Source organism: Dendropsophus ebraccatus, chromosome 4, assembly GCF_027789765.1.
Source record: "Dendropsophus ebraccatus isolate aDenEbr1 chromosome 4, aDenEbr1.pat, whole genome shotgun sequence".
NCBI lineage: Eukaryota > Metazoa > Chordata > Amphibia > Anura > Hylidae > Dendropsophus > Dendropsophus ebraccatus.
Genome location: NC_091457.1, coordinates 41,397,434 through 41,410,404, shown reverse-complemented (window position 1 = coordinate 41,410,404; position 12,971 = coordinate 41,397,434). Strand labels below are relative to the sequence as shown.

Genomic DNA, 12,971 nt, shown 5'->3' with positions numbered 1-12,971 from the left:
TAAAGTAGACACTTCTCTGGGCCATTTAGATGGATTATCATTTTTCTGCACCCTGACACTCAGGTTCAAAGTGTTAATAGAAAGTTTTTGGAAGCAATGTGTGTGTTTTTAACATTCAGGCCAAATAATTGCTCGCTGTTGAACATTAGGTGTAGACACTTTGATTTGTTATAAGCAATCTCCTTCTCCCTGGCGTGCAGGGACTCTGGGCTGCTGGGAGTTGCACGAGGGTGTTGATGTTTCAAATTGTTGTACAGTGAAATTGTTGGCGCAAAGGGATGCCACCCCTGAGTTAAGTTTTGGGAGAGAAGTGAATCTCCTGGACAAACACTAATGTTTATGTGAATATAGTTTACATTTTGGGTAAAAACAATCTCCTTCCCCTCCTCCTTTCTGCTCTATCCAACATGTGTTGTTTTGGACTTTCAGAGGCTGACAGATGGGATGTGTCATGTTAGGAGGGGTGAGGAGGGGAGGGGGGGCATTTTAAGGTTTAAACTTTGTCAATGAAATGAGGATGTCTACATCCCTATGCTATGCGCTGGAAAACAGACATTTATGTACAGTATTAACTCTTCTCTAACCAGAGTCCATTTGCTTCTACCATGGTGACTAAGAATCCCTCCCTTTAATTTTACCTAGGGAGCACTTTGTGGTCAATTGAGGTGTAATTTATTGAGCAAACGGGGACTCGTGTGCCTTAAGAGCTGTACTGAGCAGCAAGCAATGCTTATACTTTACAAATAGAGAATTGTCACATTTCGGTTTACAAAACTAACTCCTTACAACTCCCAACTAACTCCTTACAAGGTAACTCCTACCATTGACAGAAGAAGGATAATGCTTCCAATAAGAAACCTTTCTTATTGGAAGCATTATCCTTCTGTCAATCAATTATGTTTTTTTTTTAAAGAACCATTTATAAAATATCATATCTAAATCAGTTTACATACTAAGATTGCTTATTGAAAAGTTATGCGACGCATAGTCGAGATCAATGTTAATAGTCAGGCGATCTAATCTTCTGGCTCAATAACAGTGATAGAATTCTCTCTGGCATGTAAGGGGTTCATAGAATAATACCACACGGGTCTGTCTGTGGTCCCTCTGCATGGGAGGGAAATCGACTTCATCTGAAAGTCAGAAGGAAAGGTCAGACGTAATATAAGGAGGCAAATTCCAGATACATTCTCGCCCCCTCACCCCTGTATTTTTCTCTCAACTATCCTGCATATCTCCCCATCTCATCCCTATAGGACCACCCTATCTATACATATTGTCCTCTCGGTACTCTACACGGCTCCCCTTAATATAAACAATAGCTGAGATTTCAACGCAGAACAAGAAGGAATGAGAAAGTGAGGGCAACAAAGAAATGTCTATAAGGCAAGCAGAACCATCAAGCAGATGTATACTGCAATGTGCAATATGAGCCAATCCCACTCCATGTACAATACAGGTAAACACTGCCCTGCATACAATAGGGGTAAACACTGCTGTCTACACAAGAACAGCAAACACTGCTCTCAATATACACTAAAACAAATAGGGCATTGTACAGTGAACAATAGCCAATAGTAAGACAAGAGTTCAAAGGTAATATTTTATACTATGTAAATCCTGCATTCATTTTCACTGCTTTGTGCTTTGCCAATACACAAAGAGGTTTAACTACTTAGGATTATTTTTTGTACTTTTTACTGTATATACAGTATAGACTGCCATTTTGCAGCATGCAGCAGATGCTTGGTATAGGCAGTACAGTGGTTAGCACTGCTGCCTTTCACTGCTGGGGTTTTGGATCTCATTATGACCAGGACAAGAACAAGGAAGAGACACCTGTAGCGGCAAAAAATCTTTAGACGATTCCATAGGTCTGGAAGCAAAAAGTTTATTTTAGGAAAACAGAATAAAGGCAATAGTGCATTTCAGATTGCTTCTTTTCAGAAATTGCTTTTCCCTGCTCTTGACTTTGATGGGCCCTAATTCTGGGCAACCGTGGTCAGCACCGCAGCTTAAAGGGGTTATTCAGCATTAGAAAACATGGCCATTTTCTTCCAGAAACAGCCCCACTATTTGGGTGCAGGTTTTGCATCTCAGTTCTATTGAAGTGAACGGAGCTTAATTGCAAACCACACATGAACTGGAGACAGAAGTCCTGTTATCTCGGGAAGAACGTGGAAATGTTTTTCTAAAGCTGTATAACTCCTTTAACAGCCATCTGTATTACCCACCAAAAGAAGTCTAGTGCTCAATAAAGCTCGATGCTTGATGCTCAGGGTGTTGCTTAAATGTTCACATTACTATAGTGACACAGCGTGTCAGTACAGTAGCGAAAATATTTAAACAGTTTTGGAGCTCCCAGCATTATCATTCATGACAATGCCGGGAGATTACACACTGGTTAAATGTTAATTCAAGTTTTTGTACATTTCCTTTACACATCCCTTCAAGGGATGAAATATACACAAATTAGAATGAAAAAGTGCAATATGTTACTGCAAGACACATTAGAACTCAGTATGCCATTGATTGACTACATCGTATTGCTTTTTTTTTCCCCATTCCAAAATGGAATATCTAACTGCAAGACACATTGAAGGTGAACCAGGCACCCTTCATTCTGCCAAGCAGGGGGCACTTGGTTAAATGCTGGAGTCTCCCATTGATTTTAAAAGAGTTCATTACTAAAGTCAAGCACTTAAGCATTGAAAAATACTTTGATCCCATTTACCACGATATTGACTTAAGTATAAAAGCACTCGAGCATTTTAGTGCTCCTCAACACCAGTAAAGTCTAGTCCCCAAGTATTGCTAACACTACATCTTAACCTGCTGGTCATAGTCGATATCACATGAGGCACTTTCCGTCTGTTTTTTGTTTCTTCTCTCTTCATTACCAGAACAAGGCATACATAAATTCTAGAAAAGTATGAACATTTTGGGTAGCAGGATCCTTTTGATTAGTCATGTCAAACTGTGGCCCGTGGTGCCATTATTTTTGGCCCGACAGCCAATTTAGAGTTTGAATTACATCTGGCCCGCCATCGCATTCGATTATAATATGGGTGGTCCGGACAGCTGCTCGGACCTCCCATATTATAATCTCGTAGGCCACAGGCAGCTTTTAGTCTTTGGCCTAGGAGTATGTGAGTGGTGTTCCGACACCGGCAGTGCAATGACGTCATCACACGGCCTTTGGGACTTTTGGACCGCAGGAAAGAGTGAGTCCAAGCTAATGGGACAAACTGTCACCCCTGGACGGCTCCCCATGCTTACATGAGAAGATGAGAGTGCGGCCGTATCTCCGCGGCAGGCCAAGCATCAGGAGAGGGGTTGGCAGGAGGGGGCAAGTATGGGAGGCTGTTCACGGGTGACAAGTTCCCTTTAACAACTGTTGTAGGGGCTGGCTTCTATATAAGAGTCTATTGGGGAGGGCTGGCTACTATATAAGAGACTATAGGGGAGGGCTGGCTACTATATAAGAGACTATGGGGGAGGGCTGGCTACTATATGATATTATTGGGGAGGGCTGGCTACTATATGAGACTACAGGGGAGGGCTGGCTACTATAAAAGAGACTATCGGGGAGGGCTGGCTACTATATGAGACTTTGGGGGATTGCTGGCTACTATATAAGAGACTATTGGGGAGGGCTGGCTACTATATGAGACTTTGGGGAGGGCTGGCTACTATATGACACTATTGGGGAGGGCTGGCTACTATATAAGAGACTATGGGGTGGACTGGCTACTATTTAAGAGACTATTGGGGAGGGCTGGCTACTATATGAGACTATTGGGGAGGACTGGCTACTATATAAGAGACTATGAGGGAGGGCTGGCTACTATATTAGAGACTACTGCGGAGGGCTGGCTACTATATGAGACTACAGGGGAGGGCCGGCTACTATAAAAGAGACTATGGGGGAGGGCTGACTACTGTATAAGAGACTATGGGGGAGGTCTGGCCACAATATGAGACCACGAGGGAGGGCTGGCTACTAAATGAGACGAGAGGGGAGGGCTGGCTACTATATGAGACCACGAGGGAGGGCTGGCTACTAAATGAGATGACAGGGAGGGCTGGCTACTATATGAGACTATTGGGGAGGGCTACTATATGATACTATTGGGAGGGCTGGCTACTATATGAGACTATTGAAGAGGGCTGACTACTATATGAGACTATTGGGGAGGGCTGGCTACTATATGAGACTATTGAAGAGTGCTGACTACTATATAAGACTATTGGGAAGGGCTGGCTTCTATATGGGACACTTGGGGGCTGCTGACTACTATTTGGGCACTATTGGGACGGCTGGCTAATATGTGGGTTAATTTTGGTTGGGTTGGCTACTACAAGGGGCAATATTGGGGGGGGTCACTATTACATGGGTTGGGGTTTAATCATGACATAGTAATATATCATAGTGCACAGCGCTTGGAGACTTACACCACTGACAGTGCCATGAACACCACACGCTGCTCTGACAGTGCCAGGACCGCTGAATTCGAGCTTCAATAATTATCAAAGTTGGCCAGCGACTTTGTCCGATTTTTTAATTTTGGCTCACTGTGTATTTGAGTTTGACACACATGCTTTTGATGAAATTCCTGGTACAGCAAAAGTAATTTCATATATGTCTAGTATAGAGGACCCAACACTGCAGCCTTTCTAAGGGTACTATTAGATGGGCCGATAGGTGCCCAATAGGTGCCTCGTTTACAGGGCCTATTACACTGCCAGATAATCGTTTAACAAGGGCTGCAGGGACATCGTTACCTGCTAAACTGGTATACATTACCTATCCCGGGTTCAGGGCTCCTCCTGCTCCTCTTCTCCCTGGGTCCCGCGCGCTGCAGCTTCAGAGTGGCCTGTCTTAGCTGACAGGCCACTCAGCCAATCACTGGCCGCGGCGGTCCCGGCCTGTGATTGGCTGAGCAGCCTTCAGCTAAGGCCACTCTGGAGCTGCAGCGCGCGGGACCCGGGGAGAGGAGGAGCAGGAGGAGCCCTGGACCATGGATAGGTAATGGATTCTTTTGCAAATTGTTAGCCGCCGGCAGAGCACCGCTATTACCTGTAGCGGTGCCAGGCTGGTGGCCGACAATTATAGGTCTGAACCTATATCAACAATCAGCCGATGACAACGATCATCGTCTGATCATTGTGTTTATTACACAGAACGATATTGGCCGGATAGGGCTGATTCAGCCGATTATCATTCTGTGTAATAGTACCCTAAGATAGGTACCCATATACAATACCTGGGGTAACTATTTATAAGACTGTTGGTATCCAACGTTAACAGGAATAATGCCAAGTATGGGATGCAGTGGTGTAAAGCGTGCCGCCACTGGACCCTGGAGAATGCAAATCATGTATTTCTATCTGGCAGTTTGATTGACAAGTCTGGGTTTGGTGAATCCCAGGACAATGTCTCCTGCCTCACTGTATTGTGCCAATTGTTTTTGGGGCTGTTTTTCAAGGTCAGCCTAGACTCTATAGTTCCAGAGTAGAGAAATCCTATTTTATTCAAGATTTTCATTTAATCATAAAAGATAACACAATAAAACAATAATACAATAACCTGTGTGATGAAACAACACTCACATAGGAGCACAGGCAAATGTAACCCGGGGTGAAGGAAAATCCTAAAGCCTCAGCATACCAAGTCATTCTAGATAATTATATGCTTCCAACTTTGTGGGAACAGTTTGCGTTCAGCCCTTTTCTCTCTCTTCTAGCATGACTCTTTTCTCTTCCATAAAGACAGGGTTGGGGGAGCTTGGGTAGAAGAACTTGACCGGCCGCACAGAGCCCTGACCTCAACCCCATCCAGCACCCTTGGGATGAACTGGAAATAAGATTGATAGCCAGGACCTCTCATCCAACATCATGTATGACCCCACAAATGCTCTTCTAGATGAATGAACAAAAATTCCCACAGACACCTCCAAAATCTTGTAGAAAGTCTTCCAAGAAGGGAAGAAGCTGAGGACTAATGCCATGAGTTCATTCATAATCTATGAATCTAGATCCTAAAACCTGCTGCAGGTATAATGTGTCCATATAACGTGTATGCAATACCTATTGGTACAACATAGGGTTAAGGTAAAATAAATGCAGAATATATATGAACTGTATAACTAACAGTCCGGATACCTGCTATATTCCATAGCTACACACAGCACTTTTGTAATGCATACAGTTTACTTTACAGATTCAGCTACAGGTTGTAGAGCGATTTTCTCTTTGTTGGTATAAATAATGCACATACTATAAAGTACACATACAAGAAGCCATATTTTGTTTGGAACGTATACTTCTCCGCACTGCTTGTACATGTCGCGTATATGACATGCAATGTTATATAACGTCTAATATTTCTTCTGCAGGTATAATAATGTTTGCTTAGTCTCCAACACGACCCCACATCTGCAGCAAATCATTCCGACACCCAGACGTTTATAGATCTGCATCGGTTTGATCTACAGCTTTGCGCGCTCCAGCTGCAGCATATCCCTCATTTGTCCAACCTCTGCAGCAGAGCATCACCCCATTAACCAGACTTTTCACATGAAGTTACAAAATGCTTCCCCGTAAACTGTTCTTTTCAACTCGCGCAACTTTATGTTATCAATCAGTTCCTAACCCCTGAATAACACCACGTTTTTTTTTTTCCATGGGTCACCTTCCTATCTAGAGCTTGAATTCAGCTATCACAGATCTGCAGAGGATTTCCCCTTTGCTAATTCCCTATAAGTGCCTTGCAGAGCATTACTTTATTAACCCCTTTCCTATCAATTGAAGAGTTTTGCTCCCCTAACCTTTCAACCTCTCTCCCCCTCCTTCAGCACCAGAGACAAAGCACAGAGCTCCCAGCTGCCTCAGAGCAGGAAGCCCCCCGTCTTGCAGAGAGAGGGGGCCATCAGACTGGGGCGTTCAGTCTCAGGGCTTTCCGAGGGGCTCGAGGTTTGCTATCTGGAATAAAGCCAAACAGGGGGTCAGCTCAGGATACGAACGCGGGGGGCGGAGAGGGATAGGGGGGTCTGGGGGTCTGGGGGTAGGCAACAGCGAGTGGCTTTCAGCCAACAGTCAAGACACCCCCTCCCCTTCCAGCCATAACTTCTTCTTTAATAGAAAGCAGCACTGCTTCTCTTACAATGGGATATAAGGTCTTTTGGTTTTGTCTACCCCCGTGTCCCCTTATACACCCCTTTTAAACTCCCAGAGATTGCATACCCTGTTTCACCGCCAATTTAACCTCTTTCCTGCCATGGCAGCCGGATTCGCTGAATGAAGTGTTTGCCATTCTATACGATACTTTAATTGTGGTTTTGGCCAGGAAAAAAAAAAGTGAAGTAGCTATGAGGTGGATTTTTCTGTTGTTGCTTGTACACAATGTATTTTTCCCTCTCTTGTTTCCTGTTGGTTGGATGTAAAATCCGTCAGCTAATCACAGCAGCTGCGAAGCCGATGACAGGCCCTGAGCCTATAAATCCCGGCTTAATGTATTTATAAATCAAACTTATTCTATGCACAGTAGCAGCGCTAAATAATACCAGAAGAAGTGCTTTATCTCTTCCATTTATTTGTATGCAGCCAGGGAGAGAGGATGGATAGGTACAGGACACTTACATTATGAAAAGAGGCTTTGTATAACATCAAGGCATTTCACCCCATTCAGTGTCAGAAAAGCACTGGGTTAACGAAATTCTTCTCACAATTTCTTCCACTTGTTCTGTCACCCCGTCCTGCACTCGGTTACTTTCGGGAGACTTGATACCCTTGCATGAACCCACTTTTTTTTTTATTTTGTAAGCTTTTGCCACCTGTCCTGCAGTATTCTGCCTGTGTCTGTTTGCAGTCAGTAACACTACTATAGGACAATACTGCCATATTGTATAGTATTAATATCCCAAAGGGTTGCATTTTTTCAGGTGTTCAGATATGAAAGAAAAGCAAAAAGACACAATGGAATATAAGGACAGACGATGGTAAATATATATATATATATATATATATATATATATATATATATATATATATTTACATATATATTTGATATGCATAGAAGGAATCATGTAAGTGCCCCAGTGGCCCTTAGTTGCAGTAGTTCTCCAGTTCATACAATGAGCATGTGCTATGGCAGCATTGTTCTACGATGCCTCTCTTCCTCATCTGATATTCCTGGGACTGGAGCTGCATCCCCTCTAGATCATTGCCTTGGGGTCCATTTACTGTAGATAGAAGAAAACATAGCAGGACATAATAAATTATTTGATTAGATCCATGGTTTTATTATTACATGTTTGCTATACAGATGCAGAAGAAATTCATTATAGTCTGATTAGATCAAGCACAAAATGTGTTGAACACATGTTAATAAACCATTACTGCCTGTCACTCTATGTTCTCCTGAACTAGTGGTCCCTGTATGATACCCTATGGGGGAGATTTATCAAACTGGCTCAGTTACCCCTAGCAACCAATCAGATTCCACTTTTCATTTTCCAAAGATTCTGTGAGGAATGAAAAGTGGAATCTGATTGGCTGCTAGGGGCAACTGAGCCAGTTTCACTTTACACCATGTTTGATAAATCTCCCCCTATGTTTACATTGTTGTTGGTTAATTCAGTAGGTTCTATGTGGTTCCATGGCACACGTAAAGTGATATCACAGTGAGCAGTGTTAGGATCTGCACATTTTAGAACCAAGGATTTCTTTGTTTGCAAACATATCCCACTGACTTATGATGAGTCTGCTAGAACTTTTTTTTTTCATGGCAAGACTACACTATTGTTGCATTAAAAAAAAAACGGAAACCCAAAAGAACCCATCACTAGTGATATGTGGCCATAGACCTTCTACACTGCTCATATACACGCACGATCAGTTTGGCTGAGCATGCTATTGATTATAACAGAAAGAAAAAGGAAAACTCTACAGAACCCATCATTATTGACTGAGAAGTGAGCCTTAAAGGAAAATTCCCACAAAAATAAAAAATGACCTGCAGGGTAGTGCAGGAACATTATAAACAAAGTATACTTACCTGTCCCTGTGTCCCCACAGCGCTGTCTCAACACTCTCTGACAGCCACCTGCCTCCAGCTTCTCTTGCAACATTATGACCCGACTGATGGATTGCCCGCTTAGCCAATCAGTGAATGGGGCGGAGCACCGCTGCAGTTACTGACTAGCTGAGCGGGCAATCTATTAGCCGGTTGAAGACGCAGGAGCCAGGGCTGTGATGTACCAGGAAATCGAGAGAAAATGACATCCAGCCGGTGCCAGAGAGCAATGAGAGCGGCTGGCTCTGCGGGGGCATGGAGATGGGTAAGTATACATTCTTTATTATGTTCCTGCTCCCTCTGCCTGCAAGTGATTTTTTTTTTGTGGGACTTCTCCTTAAAGTGACACTGTCACCCCCTTTTTGCATTCTGACATCTCTACACAGGTGTAAAGGGTAAATTTAGTTTTCATACCTTATTTTATATCATACGTCATGGTGCTTGTTCAAGTAAAAAGTCACCCACAACGCCACAGTTGGCCCCACCCCCTCGCCGGCCATTGGAACAGGCTGGCCGAAAGGTCTAGACCCCACCCCCTTTGCGTCGGCCAACCAATGGGCGTCAAGGGGGCAGGGCCAACGGGGGCGGGGCTAAGTGGTGCTAATGCCGCAAGGCCCCGCCCACTTAACACAATCTGCAGTTGATAAAAGATTACTTTTTACTTGAACAAGCACCATGACGTATGATATAAAATAAGGTATGAAAACCGCTAAATTTACCCTTTACACCTGTGTAGAGATGTCAGAATGCAAAAAGGGGGTGACAGTGTCACTTTAAAGGTGACTTTACACTTGCAATAGCCTTTTTTTTTATCCTCCCCATATACATGTACCATCAGTACACCATCAAAGCCATACAATTTCTCAATAGGGGGAAGGGCTGCTGTCAGACACCCCTCATAAGTATGGGTGATCCTTCTTCACCCCACTTTCATGTACATTAGATCAGCCAGTCCTGCTGAAACTGGCAGGTTCGGCCAAATAATTTTATGTGCAGGTACCATGTTTCTCCTAAAATAGGAACCCTGAAAATTAGACCTAGCTTAATTTTTCCAGACTTATAGGATATAAAAATATGGCACTGGGTGGCTGAGCATCAGGCCAGACTTCACATCCACATGCTGAACACAAGCTGCAGGCATAGCAGAAGTGGTAAGAAGATGTACAGTAGGAGATATTGAATATGAGGGGACAGAGGGTATGTGGGCCAACTATAGAGGGGGAAGGTATAAAGTATGGAGGGAAGTAAACAGTATGGGGGGGGCTTACTGCAGAAGGGGGAGGTATACACTTTGGGGGAAGAACTGCAGAGGGGAATAGATGCATACAGTATGGGGGAACTACAGAGGGGGTAGTGAGGTACACAGTATGGAGGCCTAACTATGGGGGAACTATCAGTATAGGAGCCTAACAACAGTGGGATATACCGTAACACTCAGACACTAGAATGTCAGATGGTATACACAGTGGCTTATAACAGTACATAAGAAACCTACTAATGATACAAATACAGAAAATGAAATAGAAAAAAAATGATAGTGAATAATTAGATTTCCATCTATTTAGATGAACAGTTATTTTATTCGGAGGGTCCAATAATAGATCCAAGAAACTGGACCAATAAAGTCCAGCAAAATATTTTTATAAAATGTAAAAAACTAATCATGCATTTAACAAAAATCTTTATTATCGGCATAAAGCAGAACCATCACAGAAAAACGGCCAAACTCTGCCAGTGCTAGCGCCCAGTGTATATAATACCACACATTACATATCATCCAAATCTCAGTGGATATTAGCATGATGTTTTAGCTACTGCAACTTGACAAAATATAAAAATTCAGGCCCTGGTGGCTGCCATGACTTGATGTGGCCATCATGATCCACCCAGGAGTCTATGATGGGAAGGACTAAAAGGGGTTCTCTCATTTGAAACAGTTATGGTTTATATATCTGACAATATTCTTATAATATGTTTATATCTTACCTAATGGCTGCTCAAGGTCCCTTCTGGTCTTCATAGAAGGGTAATAGAAGCCTCTTTCTCCACACACCATGTACAAGGCTTCTACAAGGTGAGGCCCACACAGGTGCTGGTTGGCTAAGGCTTGGGTTGTAGGTGTAAATAGGATGAGAAGAACTGCCAGAGGGAGACATTGAATCCACAGGGCCATGGTAAATGAGATGGATGGTGATGCTGTGAACACAAGAGTGAAGAAGCATTGATCAACAGCCTTTAAAAACATATAGCAAAATGGAGAGATATAAACTAAAATAGTGCAAAATATAAAAAACTAAAAGTATAGACTTAAGGCCAAAACCTTTGAAAGTTAGTAGGATCAATGAGTAGAAATGCTGCACAAGCAGCTTAAAACTTAGCCTCTGATCCCATTTTATAGTCATCCCCATGCTCGCCACAATGAAACTGCACTTACCTGGACAGGTGCTACAGAAGGACCAAGTGGGTTTGGTGTAATGGAGAGATGTCAGATGAAAGTGTGATCTTCTTGCTCCTACATACCCATTTTATAGATCGCAAAGCACCTTACTAAGCACCTTGCCAAATTCTGCCGGCTCATTAGCTGTTCCTCTCACTAAGGTGAACAGTTACCTATTAAGCCTGCCAGTCCTATGGACATAAGGATCATTGATTCAGCTTCTCGGCATCATCACTTGCTGGTTGATGACATGACCACCTGTCACATAGTTCCTGGGAAATAAAGGTGCAACAAAGGAGAACAAAAATATCTACAGGCACAACATTTGATAAATGCATGGTATATGTATATCTATAGTGGATGAGCAGCCATAACATTAAAAAACCCCATCTAATATTATGTAAGACGCCCTTGAGGCCCTGGAGGTGTCCTGTGTAGTCTGGCACCAATGCAATGTCATCTTGGGTAGTGAATTTATCATTCTCTGTCAGTGCAAAATGTTGCAAAATGTTTTGCCCAAAATGTGAGTTTGCTCAACATTTTTTGCACAACAACAGGGTTTGAGCAAAAAAGTGATATATTTTGCTACTTTTCACTGGTTCAGGGAATAATAAATCCCTCCATACCATTGCGCTCCAGTTTATTGCCTTTAGAAATAGCCACAAAGGGTTTTACTTGAACTAAACTTGCTAGTGGTAACCAGTTGTTAGGCTTTGTCCGTCTCTAGCAACAGAGATGCCAGAAAACGGGCTGCAGGATGTGGGGGTAGGGCAATGCTCCTGTCTGGCTGGTCCTGTCTGCTCATACAGCCAGTCGCATAGGTCCAAGTAAGGGTCCCATTACACAGAACTATTTTTAACGACTAACGATAAACGATTGCAAACAAGATTGTTTATCGTTAACCTAAAAGCGTTCACCATATTACAAAGAACGATGGTCGTTAGTCACGATCGTTACTAAGATCGTTATTGTGATCGTTACTATGATCGTTTACTCCATCTGATCCCTGCAAAACAATTAACAATGTGCAGTTACACTGAACAATTAGTGAACAAATGCAGAACTTGAGCGAACAAATGTGGAATTACAGTGAACAATTAAAGAACGATTAACGATGATTTTAGGTTCAGATCTAAATCAACGATGAACGACACACAAAAATGTTTCGATCGTTGCCTGCAATTACACAGAACGATTTTCGTTTAAATTCGAACAATATAATGATTTTTTGCACGATAATCGTCCCATGTAATAGGGCCCTAAGTCAGCTCCTGTATGTGTATGTGTTTGTGTATAAGTTGAATAGAATGATGCATCACTTACATTGTTCTGTGTAGCTGAGTCGGAGATATCCTCCTGAATAACATAGACAATAGGTAGTCCTGTCCATTATGTGCATGAGCTCGGTAGTCCTGGGTATTCATAAGCACCAGAAAACTCCGCTCACCAGCTGCTGAT

At 42.9% G+C, this 12,971-nt stretch overlaps 1 protein-coding gene across 1 annotated transcript; it reads right to left on the bottom strand.

Annotated features, from left to right (window-relative positions):
- Positions 1–7,577: 7,577 nt before the first annotated feature.
- Positions 7,578–11,588, bottom strand: INS (insulin). The gene is made up of 3 exons (XM_069968331.1): positions 11,511–11,588; positions 11,063–11,272; positions 7,578–8,243 (listed from the first exon to the last, which is right to left on the bottom strand). The coding sequence occupies exons 2-3, from the start codon at positions 11,247–11,249 to the stop codon at positions 8,107–8,109; spliced, it is 324 nt and encodes a 107-aa protein (XP_069824432.1). The 5' UTR covers positions 11,250–11,272; positions 11,511–11,588; the 3' UTR covers positions 7,578–8,106.
- Positions 11,589–12,971: the final 1,383 nt, after the last annotated feature.